Source organism: Danio aesculapii, chromosome 20 (assembly GCF_903798145.1).
Source record: "Danio aesculapii chromosome 20, fDanAes4.1, whole genome shotgun sequence".
NCBI lineage: Eukaryota > Metazoa > Chordata > Actinopteri > Cypriniformes > Danionidae > Danio > Danio aesculapii.
The window spans coordinates 38,338,701-38,356,899 of NC_079454.1; the positions used below are offsets into that span (position 1 = coordinate 38,338,701).

General features: G+C 33.8%; 1 protein-coding gene across 13 annotated transcripts in view; it reads left to right on the forward strand.

Moving 5' to 3' along the window:
- adgrg6 (adhesion G protein-coupled receptor G6) overlaps positions 1-18,199 on the forward strand; it is an 88,660-nt gene that overhangs the window by 10,155 nt on the left and 60,306 nt on the right. For all 13 annotated transcript variants that reach the window (XM_056481059.1, XM_056481060.1, XM_056481062.1 and 10 more), the window contains exon 3: positions 12,277-12,630. In XM_056481059.1, coding sequence (XP_056337034.1) covers positions 12,277-12,630 — 354 coding nt within the window. The remainder of the gene's footprint in view (positions 1-12,276; positions 12,631-18,199) is intronic.

An 18,199-nucleotide genomic window follows, 5' to 3' on the forward strand; every position in this document is an offset into this window, starting at 1 on the left:
TGAGTTGAGTTCACTTTAGTTGAGTTGAGTTCACTTTAGTTGAGTTGAGTTCACTTTAGTTGAGTTGTTGAGTTGAGTTCACTTTAGTTAAGTTGAGTTGAGTTCACTTTAGTTGAGTTGTTGAGTTAAGTTCACTTTAGTTGAGTTGTTGAGTTGAGTTCCCTTTAGTTGTGTTGAGTTGAGTTCCCTTTAGTTGAGTTGAGTTCACTTTAGTTGTGTTGAGTTGAGTTTACTTTAGTTGAGTTAAGTTCACTTTAGTTGTGTTGAGTTGAGTTTACTTTAGTTGAGTTGAGTTCACATTAGTTGTGTTGAGTTGAGTTCCCTTTAGTTGTGTTGAGTTGAGTTCACCTTAGTTGAGTTAAGTTCACTTTAGTTGTGTTGAGTTGAGTTTACTTTAGTTGAGTTGAGTTCGCTTTAGTCAAGTTGTGTTCACTTCAGTTGAGTTTAGTTCACTTTAGTTGACTTGAGTTGAGTTGAGTTCATTTGAGTTTAGTTGTGTTGACTTGACTTCACTTTAGTTGAGTTAACTTGTGTTGAGGTGAGTTCACTTTAGTTTAGTTGAGTTCACGTGAGTTGAGTTTAGTTTAGTTGAGTTTAGTTGAGTTCACTTGAGTTGAATTTAGTTGAGTTCACTTGAGTTAAGTTTAGTTGAATTCACTTCAGTTGAGTTGAGGTAAGTTGAGTTCACTTGGGTTGGCTTAAGTTAAGTTCACTTGGGTTGGGTTGGGCTGGACTGGGTTCAGTTTAGTTCAGTTAGGTACTGATGAACAGTTGATGAGCGGTTGGTGCAGTGGGTAGCACATTTGCCTCACAGCAAGAAGGTTGCTGGATCGAGCCTCGGCTGGGTTAGTTGGCGTTTCTGTGTGGAGTTTGCATGTTCTACCCGTATTCGTGTGGGTTTCCTAAATATGAAATGTGGGTATGCTAAAATTGACTGTAGTATATGAGTGTGTGTGTGTGTGTGAATGAGTGTGTGTGGATGTTTCCCAGTGATGGGTTGCGGCTGGAAGGGCATCCGCTGCGTGGAACGTATGCTGGATGGCTTGGCGGTTCATTCTGCTGTGGCGACCCCAGATTAATAAAGGAACTAAGCTGAAAAGAAAATGAATAAGAAAACTGTTCACACTTTACTCACCTGTTCTTTGGACATTTTCCTTTTAAACATCCACAAAGTCATATCCTTTTTGACAAAGTGTCGCCAAAGGCATGTATTTTTTATACATGGGTTTTTTCATACAGCCTGGGATGCCACAATCAGTTGTGTGGAAATATCCTTCATGTTCTTTTACCTATGAAAAAGAAACAGTACCCCGGGGTGAGATGTGAGATTTTGCCAGCTCCCTCAGTGGTCTAACAGTGTGCATTAGCCGACTAAACTGTTTACCGTGCCTGCTTCTGTTTGTAGGCCAGTCCTTACGTCCTACATTTGTAGCAATTTTTTGTGAAACTGACCTAATCTTTGTCACGACAGAGACAGACTAAGTATTCATGATTTCAGCACCAAAGAAACACATGGATGTGCTCTAAACTTTAATCGCTCTTCTGTTGCTGAATTGAAGTTGCCTATGAACTGCATATGAAAAGCATGTGTCTTTTTAATATTAGTAGCATACCACAGCTCGCCTGATTTGTTCGTACTGTTATATTGGTCCAAGTAGGAACGTTTACAGTCCTTGGATGCCTGTCAGAAATGGTTTCGAGCAAAGATCAGATTTAATGCTGGGAATCGGCATCAGGGAATTTTTCTTAAGCGCTTTAATCGTTTAAACAACAGACAACCGAGAGCTAATACTCTTTCGAAACAATAAAATTCTATTCATTTAAGCCGTGGCTAAAACAAATAGCGGAATAATGTTGTGCGGAGAGAGCCAGGAGTAATTTCGCACATCATTTTATTGGACGATACGCCTCTGGAAGGCATTCCTAACCTCATTTATATCACGCCTAAATCAGATGTTGCTCAAACTTGGAAAATTGGTGATGAAATAACTTGTTGATTAGATGTGATTTGTCACGTTCTGTAAACAGATTTGGGACTCTTCTTTACTGTCTTCGTGTGAGAGCGTGTCATTAAAACCAGATGTGAATATGGGCTGTCGAGGGAACACCATTTTGTGCTTACGTACACAATATGCTTTTGTTGTTTGTGTTTGTATTAAAACCGCAAATGTACACACAGCTTGGATACCCATACTTTACTTTGAAACTCTCTGGGTCCTTATAGATCAGATGCGCTGTGTTGATCAAGAGAAATACAGAAAATACATGCTGAAGTGATGGACTTAATTAAGGGATAGTTCACCCAAATTGAATATGATATTGTTTACTCACCCTCATGTCGTTCCAGGTCTTTTTTGTTCTCCTCTCATAAAGCATAAAATGTGATGCTGGGCAAAGAATCTGAGCAGTTTTTTCCATACAGTGAATGTTTATGGGTTTAAAATGATAAAAAGACTCATAAATCTGTCATGACAGTAGTCAAATTTAAAGCTTTGTATGAGAAGCAGAATAAAAATTATGTGTTAGTCATGGAATACAAATATATTTTATTAAATATTTATATTTATTTTTTTTTTTTTGTTGTTTATTTAGTATGAGTTTAAAGATCTCTGTATCTGAACTATTTTATTAATTTATTTTATTTATTTATTAATTTATTTTTTTTATTTATATATATTTTTTTTTGTTTGTTTTTTTAGTATGGGTTTAAGGATCTCTGTCTGATTTATTTTATTTTATTTTATTTTATTTTATTTTTATTTGTTTGTTTGTTTGTTTAGTATGGGTTTAAAGATCTCTGTATCTGACCTATTTTGTTTTATTTGTTATTTTATTTTATTTATTTATTTATTTTTGTTTGTTTGTATATTTAGTATGGACTTAAAGATCTCTGTATCTAACCTATTTTATTTATTTATTTATTTTTTATTTTATTTAATTTTATTTAATTTTTTTGTTTTTTTAGTATGGGCTTAAAGATCTCTGTGTCTGACCTATTTTATTTATTTATTTATTTATTCATTTATTTATTTATTTATTTATTTATTTATGTATGTATTTATTTTTGTTTGTTTGTATATTTAGTATGGGCTTAAAGATTTCTGTATCTAACCTATTTTTTTATTTTATTTTATTTTTTATATATTTTTTTTGTTTGTTTGTTTGTTTGTTTATTTAGTATGGGCTTACAGATCTCTGTGCCTGACCTATTTTATTTATTTATTTATTTATTTATTTATTTAAATGTATTTTATTATATTTTAATTTATTTTATTTGATTTTATTTTATTTATTTAATTTTTTTAATTTAATTAATTTATTTTATTTAATTTTTTTATAATTATTATTAAATGTAATTTATTGTTTTTTTGATTATTTAGCATGGGCTTAAAACTCTCTGTATCTGACCTTTTTTATGATTTTTTAATGTATTTTATTTTATTTTTTATTTTATTTTATTTTATTTGATAATTTTCTTTTCTTTTCAATACTTGTATGAAAAATATAGCTCAAACACTGAACACTTCATGAAAGAAAAAAATTATAATACAGGGACCTGGAATACCAGAGAAGTGAATAAATGTTGACAAGGATTACATTTTTGAGTGAACTGTTAACTGACTCTTGGCAGATTAATACAGCACACCTGAAGTACAAAGACAGGGGAACTGCAGAGAGTGAGAGAAATGAGACACTTGAGGATTAAAGCTTTCACAGAATGTGATGCTGCTGAAAGCGCTATTTATAATCTCCAGCTCTTCTTAGTCTGAGATCCGTGTATCTGGCATTGCATCTTTTGGCATCTTTCCTTCTGCTAAAAGGACATTCTGAGATCAAAGCTGCTCTTTTCTGCTGTTTAGCCAGGCATTCATTCATTGACCTTCACTTCATCAGCAGCCACTTCACAACACTGCTCAAATCACAGCATTTTATTTTATTTTATTTTATTTTATTTTATTTTATTTTATTTTATTTTATTTTATTTTATTTTATTTTATTTTATTTTATTTTATTTTTTAATTTTGTATTTTTTTTAAATTTAATTTAATTTAATTTTATTTTGTTTTATTTATTTTTTGTTGTTGTTGTTTTTAATTTTTATTTATTTATTTTATTTATTTGTTGATTTTATATATTTACTTACTATGGTCTTTCTCTCACAGATTTTATTAATGTTTTTGTTGTTTGTTTATATTGTCCTTCAATGTCTCATTTATTTATTTATTTATTTGTTTGTTTGTTTGTTTATTTGTTTGTTTATTAATTAATTAATTAATTAATTTACTTGTTTATTTAATTTATTTTATTTTTTATTTATTTATTTACTTGTCTACTATGGGCTTAAATTGTCGTTCTCTGACAGATTTTGTTATATTTTATTATTAGGTTTTTGTTGTTTGTTGTTTTATTTTGCTCTTGAATGTCTCTTACTTTTTGTTTATTATTTTGCCCTTGAATGTCCCATTTATTTATTCATTTATTTATTTTTTATTTACTTGGAATGGGCTCATAGGTGTTGTTATTTTTGTTTTATCATCTGTTTTAGCAATTTTTGTTTTAAGTATGTTTGGGTATCCCGTGCCTTTTTTGGTATTCAAATATGACACATATGCCATAATTAATCAATAAATCCCTCTGTGCTATGTCATTAATATATATTTAGCACATGTGTAAAATATGTATGACTTTAAATACAATTTTTATTTTTTATTATTATTACAACGTGAAGTTGTATTTTTGTTAACTTGCTAAATTTCAGTCAAAAATTTAAGATTCAGTGTGCAATTAACTTTATTTTGAGATGACCTGCAAAATTACATATCTAGTTGCCACAAAAATAAAGAACTTGTATGCAAAACATTGATAAACCCTCAGTTGCAACAATTTACCAACTCTTAAATTAAGCTTATAGCTTGCAGAAAAAAAAAATGGGCGAACTCATCCTACATTAACCTGCTTAAATTATTGTTCGTTCGAAAGATGGTGCCAAACAGTGCCATGACAGATATACACTGTATATATATATTTATATATGTGTGTGAACAATCAAGGTAATTCACAATACTTAGAACTTATATAAGGCTAAATTGAACTTATGAACTTATAGTGTGAACTAAACTTAACATACCTTGGGAAGTCATGACAGACCAATCACAATCAAGTATTCCACGGAGCAGTGTAATAAAACAATTTTAAAAAATCATTCATATATTTATACAGTTGTATAAGTCATAATTAATTATTAATCCTCCTGAATTATTAGCCCCCTGTATATTTTCCCCCAATTTCTGTTTAAAGGAAAGAAGTTTTTTTTTTCAACACATTCCTAAGCATAATAGTATTAATAACTAATTTCTAATAACTGATTTCTTTTATATTTGTCATGATGAGTTTTTAATTTAGTTTAATCTATTTAGTTTAATTGTGTATGGTTTACAACTTGCAGCAATACAGCCAAAGATCAATTCGCCTTGAAGTCGTAACACTCAAAATGGAATACTTTATTCAGAGTTGCTGTCCAAAAAGTCACTTTTATATTACATATTTTGCCTTTTCCTGACTTATTTAGTTTTAAATTTGGCTTTAAAGCTGACGCAGGCTATGAGAAGCAAACTGTAGATTGTTTTAGTGTTATTCCATTCAGAAGGGATCCGAATGTGCTAAATTTTAGCACACAATCGCTCATTTGTAAGAATTGTGCATCTGTTGCAGATCGTTTCTTGATGGATGTTTATACACTGTAAAATTAACGGATCATTATTGGCATAACAGTATTAATAACTCATTTCTAATAACTGATGTTTTTTTAAACTTGCCATGATGATTTTTTATTTTTTTTGCAAGATACTAATATTCAGCTTAAAGTTTAATTTAAAGGCTTAACTAATTAGGTTAACTAGGCAAGTTAGCATAATTAGGCAAGTTATTGTATAACGATGGTTTGTTCTGTAGACTATCAAACTAAAATATTGCTTAAGGGGGCTAATAATATTGACCTTAAAAAACTAAAACTGCATTTATCCTAGCCAGAATAAAACAAATACGACTTTCTTCAGAAGAAAAAATATTATAGGAATTATTGTGAAAAATTCCTTGCACTGTTAAACATCATTTGGGAAGAGGAAAGAAATTCACAGGAGGGCTAATAGTTTTAACTTCAACTGTATATAAAATAGACAAACTGTTACTGTTTTCTAGCATGACATCACTGGAGAGTAACTGACCTTTGAGTGGAGTGATCCGTGTCTTATTTCATACACTTGATTCATTAAAAAAGGCAGGTGACGTGTTTGGTCCCCTTGATGCAGTATTGAGATGAACCCTGTCTTCAATCTGCCAGGCCGTAGCTGTGGCTTCAGTAGCTCAGCTGGTCATGCTGCTTTTTACTGCAGCCCGGTCCGACATCTATAAAACAGTAGGATATTCCAGTAGCGTGATTCCAGCCAATAGTGATTTCAGCCTCACAGGCCACTTGTCAAAAGCTGATCCCATTCCTTGCTTGTTTAAACCCCAGGCATGTTGGCGGAAAGTGTGATCTTTCTCCCTCTCACCTCTTTCCTTGTTTTTGCTGGACAAGCGTTATGAATTTTCCAGCGTTTTCAGTCCCAGGTGTGCCGATGGGGTCTTGTTGTGGTGGGTTTGTAGTGACCCAGTTTGGCCTGGTCTAACGTTGTGATTTTTCTGTGGTGTATTTGATCTCCCAGAAGGGTGAATGAGAATGCAGATGTGTAAGAACGCTCCAATTAAATGGGACTGCTTGCTGTACATTTATATTACACAGTGATGTTTTGTAGAATGTCTGCTAGCTATTTATCATTAACATAAAATCAAGCGTGAGCTAAAATCTATTTAGTTTAATTGTTTTACAGTTTACTACTTGCAGCAATACAGCCAAAGATCGTTTTGCCTTGTAGTCGTAACACTCAATGTGGAATACTTTATTAAATTCAGAGTTGCTGTCCAAAAAGTCACTTTTTTATTACATATTTTGCCTTTTCCTGACTTATTTAGTTTTAAATTTGGCTTGAAAGCTGGCACAGGCTATGAGAAGCAAACTCTAGATTGTTTTAGTGTTATTCCATTCAAAAGTAATCTGTTAGTTTTAACACATAGTCACTCGTTTGTAAGAATTGTGCATCTGTTGCTGATCGTTTCTTTATGGACGTTTTGTCAAGTTTTACTTCCTATACACTGTGAAAAATGAAGGATCAATATTGGCACAATGAAGAACCCTAAACATCCATTCATTCCTCAAAGGTTCTTTATAATAATAAAAAGTTTTTTAGATTAGTAACATGTTTTTCAAAAACATGGTTCACCAGGACTGTTCACTAAATTGCTTTAAGGGAACCAAAATGGTTCTTCTGTGGCATCGCTCCAAACCTTTTTCTTTTTTTGAAGTAATTTGATTGAATTAAAGTCATAAATATACTTGGCTTAAGATGGCTAAACATTCGGAGTGTGTAATGGTATACAAAATGTATCTTACAGTAAAGTATACTTTGGTTTTCAAGTATGTTTTAGATATAGCAGGGGATGAAACATACAGTAAATTTGCTTAAGGGTAAAAAAAAAAGCTCAACTAACGCTGTAAACTATGCAGGGAGCTCTATTACTAGCACATTATTATAATAGTAATGGCTACAATTAACAACAGACCCCAAACTATTAAATTAAGCTGATAATTATTTTCAGAAATAATAATCAACAGTCAAATAAAACACAATGCATGGGAAAATGTTAACTGCACACAAAGCAGGTTTTAATGTGTCTAAATCTAATTATTAAAAAAGAGCCAGAGGCTCATTGTGCTTTCAAAACAATCTCAAAAATATCCCAAAGAGTCAAATATTTGAAAAAGCCAGCAACATTACATGTTGTCTATTATCAATGCCAAGCTAACAAAAACATTTGCCTGTATTAAAAATCTGATCATTCAAATTATAGTTGTAGTCTAGTTTCTTGAAGAAATGTACATTTTCATGACAATAATTAAGACACACTAAGGGCCCTATCATACACCTAGTGCAATAAGGTGCAAGATGTGCATGATGCAATTTGTTGCGTTTTTCAGACCAGCACAACTCTACTTTTCACGTTTTGTGCCACGTTGTTTCAAAAGCAAATCCTTTTGCACTACTTTGTGGACTCATGGGTGTGCTGATCTAAAAAGGACGTGTGTTAAGGTGTGTTGTTGGTGCGATGCTTTTTTGAGAAACTGAACTAGACCGTGCCATTGACCAAGTAAAAGCTGGTCTAAAGTCCAGCATAGAGTGTGTTAGTTATGCGCCTATGCAGGTTCAAACGTTTAATACACACAAGATGTACAGCAATACACAAATATCTTTACATATGAAAAAAATAAAAGATTAAAATGTAAATGGGGACTTTTTCAGTTTATTCATGACACTTTGCATTAGAATAACGTTATTAATAGTAGCAGTATTATTTATTATAGGCATATTTATATTTGTTTTAATAAAAATAAGTTTAGATTTGTCCACCTGTCAGGTTTTAAAGATGTATGCATCACCATATGGAGCATAAGAATAGGACATGTGTGTTTGGATATAGCTTTTTTGACCACACTTCGTTATTACCGTTCATTTATTGCTTTGCTGGTAATTAGAACTGAATTTAGAAATAGTTTTGAAACTAATCTTTGAGCTTAACAAACAAAATTAAATATGTAGGCTAATGGCTGTCTTCAGTGGAGTGCGTACAACACCGTTTTCTTTCCTCAAGTAAAGAAATGAAGTAAAGAGAAAGTAAAGAGGCCGGATGGAGGAGGCTTATTCTTTATGCTTGCACAGATAGTGTGTTAAACTGTTTTCTTGCTAGTGAAGCATTCAGTTTGTCCATTCATTTTTCCACTTACAAATTCCGCCATGTAAATAGCAAATGTGCCATGGTGTGACACAACTTGTGTGACTCTTAAAGGGAACTTGAGATGAAACTCTAATTGGTTTAATCCACGTTATACTCAAAACACACCCATAACTCATTAAGAGAATAAGCACAACCATGTTAGATCATGCACTGAGGTGCAGAGCATATTTTTCTGTCCTTAAAATAGCAAAAGTGGATTCAGACATGCCCTTGATGCTTTTGCGCCATGCACTTTAGACTTTGTGCCTAGATCATTAAAATAGAGCCCTAAGAGTGTAAGTAAAATCTAATACACGTTTAGGCTAATACAGTGCAAATATTAAGAAATGTTCTCTAAAGCATCAAAACAGATTTTATTGTTTGAATTGTTTGAAATGAAAGACCTGTATTGAAACCTTTTTGAATGTTCAAAAGTCATGCTAATAACCATGGCTTTCTGTAATTAGACTTGTTTTAATTCTGTGCATGCTTTTAAATGTCCGACCGCTTCTAAGCAGAATAAAAAAGGAGAAAAAGTTTGCAGTTTTGGCTCGTTGGCAGGCTGGATCGAATTGTAAGTGGTTTGAAATCCAGCCTCAGTATCAACTGTCCACTCTGGTGAACACAAGGCATGTAATGACTCTCTGAAGACTGCGTAGTCTGTGGTTTAGGTTCTGTCCCCTTAAACAAGAGATCATTTTCCCTTTCTCTGGTGGATGCCCTTTATGGTTCTATTAAAGAGCAGTTCCCATGATTAAAATATACTAACTTTATTGTCCCCCACCTGAAATCTGTATAAAGCCATCAAATCCCAAATTTCCTGTTTCTCCAGAGGAACTGTCACTGTAGATGTGAATAGTCAGTTCTCTGTTTTATGGTTACTAATAGACCACAATGCTTGGAAATCCTTCATGCAAAAACTTTTACAATTTCATGGATGAAAATTCAATTTGTTGTTCGAGAGAGAGAGAGAGAGAGAGAGAGAGAGAGAGAGAGAGAGAGAGAGACAGAGACAGAGAGAGAGACAGAGAGAGAGAGAGACAGAGAGAGACATATGAAGTAATATTAACATGGAGAACATATTGTAAATCACTGAAATGAGTTTGTCCTTTGACAGTTGGAATTGGTTATGAAATATAACCCTCAGTAATGTTTGTTTACATGCACAAGATTTGTCCGGGGGAAGCCACTGCGTCTTGAGAAAGTTGAACTGCTCAGTTTGCCAAATTGTGTTGTGTTTTTTTCTTCTTATGTGCTGTTCAGGACTGCATGAACAAACGCTATTGTCTCTAAGTCAGATCTCTTTTTTTTCTCACTATATTGAAGTCTTCATGTGCGAGTGTTGCCTTGAGGAAGTTTAAAGGATGTGGTTGGTTACTGGTTCACATTTCTATCAAATGGCTGAATGACAGTTTACAAATGGCTTCGGGATTCCTGTATTTATATAGTCTATATAACTTAAATTTTAGAGGTGCACAATGTGTTGTTTTAGCAGCAACAAATGCAAGAATCACATTACAGGATGTGTAAATTCAAGTACAAGTCATAGTTATAGAATATGATTTGTGGATTAATGGTAAAGTTTAGCTTTAATTAAGTAAAAGTTTTTAAGGCCTGTTACTGTTTGATTATTTGATTTCTGTTCCTAAATACTAATACACTGCCCATAAAAACAAAACATAAAGCACTGTTCTTATTTTGCTATTTGATTTCTGCACCTAAATACGCTCTCCATAAATCAATACAAACATTAAGCACTGTTTTTATTTCATTTTTCTTTGATCAGTTTATTATTCTAAGATTTTAAGTTTTTATTTATATTTCATACTGATGCTTTCTTATATAGAATCATAATGTCTTTCCAGATAGACCTGTTCAACTCATGATTTATTTTTTCCAGTATTGTGCAGCCCTAATAGAGAAAAGCAACTTCACTGTATCAAAATAAAAGTAAACAGTGATGCAAATTTAAGCATTGAACTATTCTAAATTCTGCTGTAATAAGATCCTGCCTTTACTCAGTTCAGTTCGCTGTTGATTCAGTTTGGTTTATTCATAATAAACTATTTCATGTACAGATCAACAACAACTTCAGTAGCATTAAACTGATGTTATTACTGAATATATGACCATGCATAAGCAAGCTAATGACTACTGTAACAAGAAACCCAAACTCTGACAAACTTCATGAAAAATAAAATAACATAAAATAAAATGAAATAAGAGCAGGGCAGCACAGTGGCGCAGTGGGTAGCACAATCGCCTCACAGCAAGAAGGACGCTGGTTCAAGCCCCGGCTGGGTCAGTTGGTATGTTCTCCCTGTGTTTGCGTTTCCTCCGGGTGTTCCGGTTTCCCCCACAAGTCCAAAGACATGCACTATAGGTGAATTGGGTAAGTTAAATTGACCGTGAATGAGTGTGTATGGGTGTTTCCCAGTGATGGGTTGCAGCTGGAAGGGCATCCGCTGCGTAAAACATATGCTGGATAAGTTGCCGGTTCATTCTGCTGTGGCGACTACAGATTAAAAAAGGGAGTAAGCCAAAAAGAAAATGAATGAATGAATGATGAAATGAAATAAAAATAACCTTGTGCGAAACTAGACTCTGTCTTCCAGTTCTTCTCTGGCCTATATTATGGAACCTGTTGTGATCGGGGTGCACTCTTACACTGGCATTAGTAAGGAAGCAAGAGCTGCATTTTGTCCAGCAGGTTGTAACATGAAGATACTGTAGCTTTACTAACTGCCATTTTGCTCAGAGTAGGTGAATAACTAATCATAGCCATTAAAGGATTAGTTCACCCCCAAAATATAAATGAAGTCATCATTTTCTCACCCTCACTGTGTTCTAAATTTATGAGTAAATTGATCATTGGATTGCAAATGATATTTTCAATGCAACGTGAGACAATTCTGTCCTTCAATTGAAACTCTATTCACCCAAAACACTTTTTTTAGTCTTCTGAGGAGACATGGTAGCTTCATTTCGGCTTTTATTTGTGTATAAAAAGCATAGAAAGCTTTTATATGATTAACAAATATCATTTAGGCTTTTATTCATGTACATTTATTCTGGCACTGGTGCTGATTTTGAAACTGTCAATTTAGCACTAGTATCCTACAAAAAACGAAACCATCATAGACATAATGTATTCATACAGCTCTTGGATTTAGGTATTTGCGCTCAGGTCTGATATAATCACTGAAAGCCAATTCAACCAAGATCTCGACCAGGCTTGACATCTGTTTTCCTCTGGTTCTGTCTTTGTCTCTGTCAATGCACTAACCAAGCGGTTGTCTAAACGCATCTTCCTGTCGGCTGATTCCTCTCCTGTCCTCAGCCTCTGCTAAAAACCTCTTATCCTTCACCAATGCAAGGTAAAGTGACATGTGCCCTGTTTGCTTGCAGTGGCACAAAGCTGCCAGAGTAGCACCAGCTGCAATGTGGTGCTCACCGACTCCCAGGGCTCTTTTACGTCCCCCTGCTACCCCAATGACTACCCACCCAGCCAGTCCTGCAATTGGACCATACAGGCCCCGGCTGGCTTTATAGTACAAATCACCTTCCTTGATTTTGAGCTCGAGGAAGCACAAGGCTGCATCTATGACCGCGTTGTCGTCAAGACCGGCACCAATGATGCCAAATTTTGTGGCTTAACGGCCAATGGACTAACTCTCAACTCCACTGGAAATGTGATGGAGGTTTTCTTTAACTCCGACTTTAGTGTCCAAAAGAAAGGCTTCCATATCAGTTACAAGCAAGGTATGTTTATGATTTGGTGCGCTTTAGCACAACATGTTTATTTACCTATTCTTTTATTAATTCATTCATTTTTTTATGTTTATGAATATTTTATTGACTGGTGTTTAATCATTTATGATTATAATTTTTTTTGTCATATTTATTAATTTATGATTGTGCCCCTTTGTCATTCACGGGATGCCATTTAATTATGCTCTGCTTTGGAATTGTAGCTGGGAGGGAAAAAAATCCTGATAATCTTTCAAGATGAGTTTTAATAAACATATTATACAACCTCACTGACAGTATGATGGAGATAGCATAGCTAAACTCTACCGTGCTGATTCATTTCACAGCTGCTCACAATTTTTACTTTGCCTTTCACGCTAGTATCTTCTCTATCATCAGCATCATCTCATTGTGTTCTTATGACCACAACCTCAAACATTTAGTTCATTTGAACTATCCAGTTATTTATTAAGGCCTTCCACCATTCTCTTACTTTCATCCTGAAAATAATTTTTTAATCAGTATTTTTGTCTTGTTTTTAAATGGAAAAAAGGAGATTTTATTTTGATTGTTTATAAAAATTAAATAAAAAAGCAGATTTGAGTAATAAATTTTTTTAATCTAAAAGTTGAAAAAATATACCAAAATCTAAATGTTTAAACTGGCAATTTTGCAAAATTATGGCAGAACTTTGTGAGTAATATTTATTTATTTATTTATTTATTTATTTATTTATTTATTTATTTTACCACAGAAAGTCAGTTCATGTTACTTTTGTGTACTACTGAAGCATCAGTAATTTAGAGTAAATAAATCCAAAAATTAGGTATGTAACGATTCACCGTGAGCCGGTTGAAAATCGGTTCAAATGTGTGACGATTGAAATGGGTAAAAATGTTGAACGAATCATGATACATGTTTTGAACAGAGGGGGCGCTGTGTTTGCAGGCACAAACCCGCTTTACCTGCACATCAGCGGCGAGCAAGAGGTGGGGCGGCAGAGTAAAATGACAGTAGTAAGGTGCGCCAGACAAAACACAAACTGTGCAAATACTGCGAAAGACGTTTACTTACACTAACAGAACAGCGTATATGATGCACATAAACCGTAAGCACGGTGAAAAACTGCAGTCACAGACATCTATATACAAAAAATAATTTTATAAGCCAAACCAAGTGGACCGGGTGATTTCCAGCACTGCTTGCTCTGACGAGTGCTACAGAGATCACACGGTACATCAGTGTTTTCATAGCGAAAGTGAAGATGAAGATGTTTTTCTGACTGAAGAGTAAGTTGTTCTGTAACAGAACCAGGTATTAGATTGTTTTTACCCTTTCCTTTTTAAATTAGTTTATGCATAGTTTAATAATTTGCTTATTTTTATTGAATATTTAAAAAACGTTCAAGATTATCTCTTCTTAAATGTATCACACTGATACTTATACTAATTAACTATACAAGTAATAGTAATTATTCACCTTCATAATCATGTTTAACTCCTGTCTCTATTCTACTATATGTAGAAAGTTTTATTATGCCAGTGGCCAATTGCCTGGAGCAGAGGACCTATTGATTATTGATTAATATCGTGAATTGTGAGTCAGGTGAATTGTTACATCCAAAAATCTACCTTCGGTAATTGAAAAAAAGCAAACTCGGTCAGCTTAAACCAAGGGTGTCCAACAAATTTGGTCCTGGAGAGGGCTGGTCTGCAGATATTAGTTCCAACTTGCCTCAACACCCCTACAAAAATGTTTCTAGAAAGCCTAAAGCTGCAGTCACACTGCACTTTTCGCCCCATAAGCTACATTTCCATCCACCTTTTTATGTGCATTTTGGATATGTGCATAACAAAATTATTGATGAAAACGTCAAGATGCGCATCAATTTTGAAAATGCGCATAAAAAATGTATGCGAATAACTGAGTAGGATAAATGTTTTATTTAATATAAGAAAATATGTGCGTAAACTGCGATAGAAACACTTTTACCGAACAAATTCCAACATGCGAATTAAAAAAAGTCATGTGACTTTGTCGTAAGAGATCATGTGATGATAAAAATGTATGAAAATGGACAAATCAGCAGGCTGAGCACATTGTAAAACATCTGAAATGTTGTTTTGGTCATTCTAAAATGCCTTAACCCTTTCAGTATTAGTGTTATCATATTATTAATGACCTCCAGAACTGTTAAGAACGTCCGCACTCTGCGTCTCATGGCTTCAAACGCCACCATGGGGGCATTGTGTGTCGACATCATCTTTTGAGAAGCAAGTTATTTATTAAATGAAGAAAAGATTCACGCAGCTTCTCCTACCGCTGCAAATTCAGTTCTTACTGTTGATATTTGGCGAAATTTAATCAGGAAGTGACGATTTTGTTCTCTTTGACTCTTTGGATGGAAACGTTGCTTTATTCGCACGTCTTTTACTCAATATTTCAGTTTTGCGCATAAATTTAATTAGCATTTTTGGATAGAAACATAGCTGTACACTTCCATTCACACACAAGCGAATACGACAGACCGGAAACGCAAGCTCATGCGACAAGTTTCACAGTTTGCTGCATTGCAAAGTTCAAGCTTGGTGAACTCTGACCTGCGAAATCGCATCGCATGATCACATAAGATCACATAATCGAAGATCAAAACATGACCTCTCTGAACAGAAATGTAAAATATGGACCAATCGTTTGCTTTTTTTTTAATGTCGAATTATCCCATTTTATACCGCCCCCTTTCGCAGTGCCGTACAACAGAATTTCAAATGCTCAAACTCTTGCAGAATAAGAGCTTGAATAGCTAGCCCAGGTGTGTCTGATTGGGGTTGGAACTAAACTGCAGAAGCACAGAGGCAAAAGGAAAACTTGAAGAGAACATATGTGACACTATACACTTTCATATACAGTTGAAGTCAGAATTATTAGCCCCTGAATTATTAGCCCCCCTGTTTATTTTTTCCCCAATTTCTGTTTAACAGAGAGAAGACTTTTTCAACACATTTCTAAACATAATAGTTTTAATAACTCATTTCTAATAACTGATTTATTTTATCTTTACCATGATGACAGTAAATAATATTTGACTAGATATTTTTTAATACACTTCTATACAGCTTAAAGTGACATTTAAAGGCTTAACTAGGTTAATTAGGTTAACTGGGCTGGGGTGCGTTTCCCAAACAATGACAGAACTCGCGGCTGAACTATCATAGTACGATGCATCGTTTGGGAAAAGAACGATGTAGTGACGAGTGTTTCCCAAAACCCCTAGTTTTTCTGTCGCAGATCCATCGCTTGAACCACGTTAGTTATAGCGTAAAATGCCCATAATTATGCTCTAAATAAGGTGGAGGAACAACTTCTTTAAAGAAGAACCCCATCATTTCTTTGTGCAAGTTATATTGTTTTACACAAACAGGCATTTAAAATGAAATCCATTATTAGTTATGGTAAAAACATGCACTTGTTTGCCATACCAATTGAAATATATGTAAACGGCACATATAGGACCTATGTTTGCTTTACTCATATTTTTGAGAAGTTGAACATTACATATTCTATTCTAAAACATAAAACCTCTTACAAAAGCTAACACGTATTCTAATATCATTTATATATCATATAAATAAATAAATAAAAAATAAATAATGAGGCTATTTATTATAAAATGGAATTTAATATTTATTATTTATTAAGAAATGTAAAAAATCCTACTGTAATTATAATAATAATAATATTAATGATGATGATGATGATGATGATGATTATGATGATTATTATTATTAAGTAGGATATCGTTTTGTTTTTTTTTTTGTTTTTTTTTTTGAAAAGTCTACTTTTACAATTTGACACATGTAAACCACAGCAGAAAGTTCTAACCAACAGGCCCATGTCATATACAGTACAGATACTTAATAAATAACCCACTATAAATTGAAAGAATTAACGTATGCTATGTTTTTTGTTTTCACAAGCTTTGGAGACGAAACATAAATTCCGTTTTTAAATAATAGGTCACCTTTAGATGTTCAAAATGACATCAATGTTTTCAAAGTGCACTGCTAAGGGAGCACAATTGTAAACATGAAGATCGCTAAAACTGAACTGTAAAAATAGTTTGAAAGATAATTACACCTAAGAGAGATGACTTTAATGCTTTTTTATTTTTAGTCATTCCAACTTTGAATGTTAGAATGTTCTAAATGAATAGGGCATAGGGGGGATAAGTGGGAATAGAACACAGCCAGGACCTATGTTTCCAACTACAGCTCCATAGGTGTAGTTGCAAGTGCACAAGTTTGCGACGCAGTTTGTGAATGTTCGTTGGAATGATGGATTTGGGAAATTGCAAATCAACGAACTATGTTTGTAAAGACAGAACTTGCGACCTTAGTTGGCTAACGATGGTTTTGGGAAACACACCCCAATTCAGGATAATTATGAAAGTTGTTGCATAACGGTGGTTTGTTCTTTAGACTATCGAAAAAAATATATAGCTTAAAGAGGCTAATCATTTTGACCTTAAAATGTTTAAAAATTTAAGAACTGCATTTATTCTAGCCAAGATAAAACAAATACGACTTTCTCCAAAATAAAAACACATTATCAGACATACTGTTAAAACTTCCTTGCTCTGTTAAACATAATTTGGGAAAAGATAAAAAAAATTCAATGGGGGGCTAATATTTCTGATTTCAACCGTATAATCCAGAAACAAGAGTGCCTGGATAAATTGACAGAAACAGGTATGTTCTCTTGCAATTAAAAAAAACACCTCCAAATGAAACTCACAATAAACAACCTTCTGTAATTAAGACAGACAGGTGTGAAAGTATCCATCATTACCCAACCTTCTTTTTTACAGATGTAGACAGCAGCATATTACATATCTTCCTAGTGAAACAAGTCTGAAAATGAAACACCTCTGAGACCATGCTCATTAATGCTTAGCATTCAGCAAAGCCTTTGATGCTTCGTCAGCGTCAGACATCTGGTCATGTCAGAAAGCATCACAAATATAAAGCACAGGGATCTAATAGTGCAACTGGAGGTGTATTTTTCCATTCCAAATTGGTTGTGGTTTTTATATTGAGACGGCCAACAGACACAAACATCCGCCAATTTAAATAAAGTATGTCAGCAAATAGGCCTCAACAGCGGTGTTTTAACGTGGGCAAAGGAATATGACTGTCTGGTTTGGAAGACGCTTAATATTCTTGTCTTAAGAGTGAATACTTAATATAATGTTCCTGACAAACTTGGATGATTTTAGACATTAATGTCTCATTTGACGAAACATATTATGAAACAGTTGATTCACTTTTGAATTTAGTCTGAGTTAGCAAATGTTCTGCCGGTGTCCTGACATTTTATCCTACCCATCAGATTATGCTACCAACACTGTATTTGAATGGTTCTGAGGTTGGATTTAGGGATTGGGTAGGTTAGGGTGATATTACAGCTTCATATCAATCTAATCCACATTAAAATTTACACTGGTAGCAAAATCTGATGGGTAGCATATTGCGTTATCAAAACATGCTACCTACTTTTTGAAGAAGGACAAATCGACAGATCA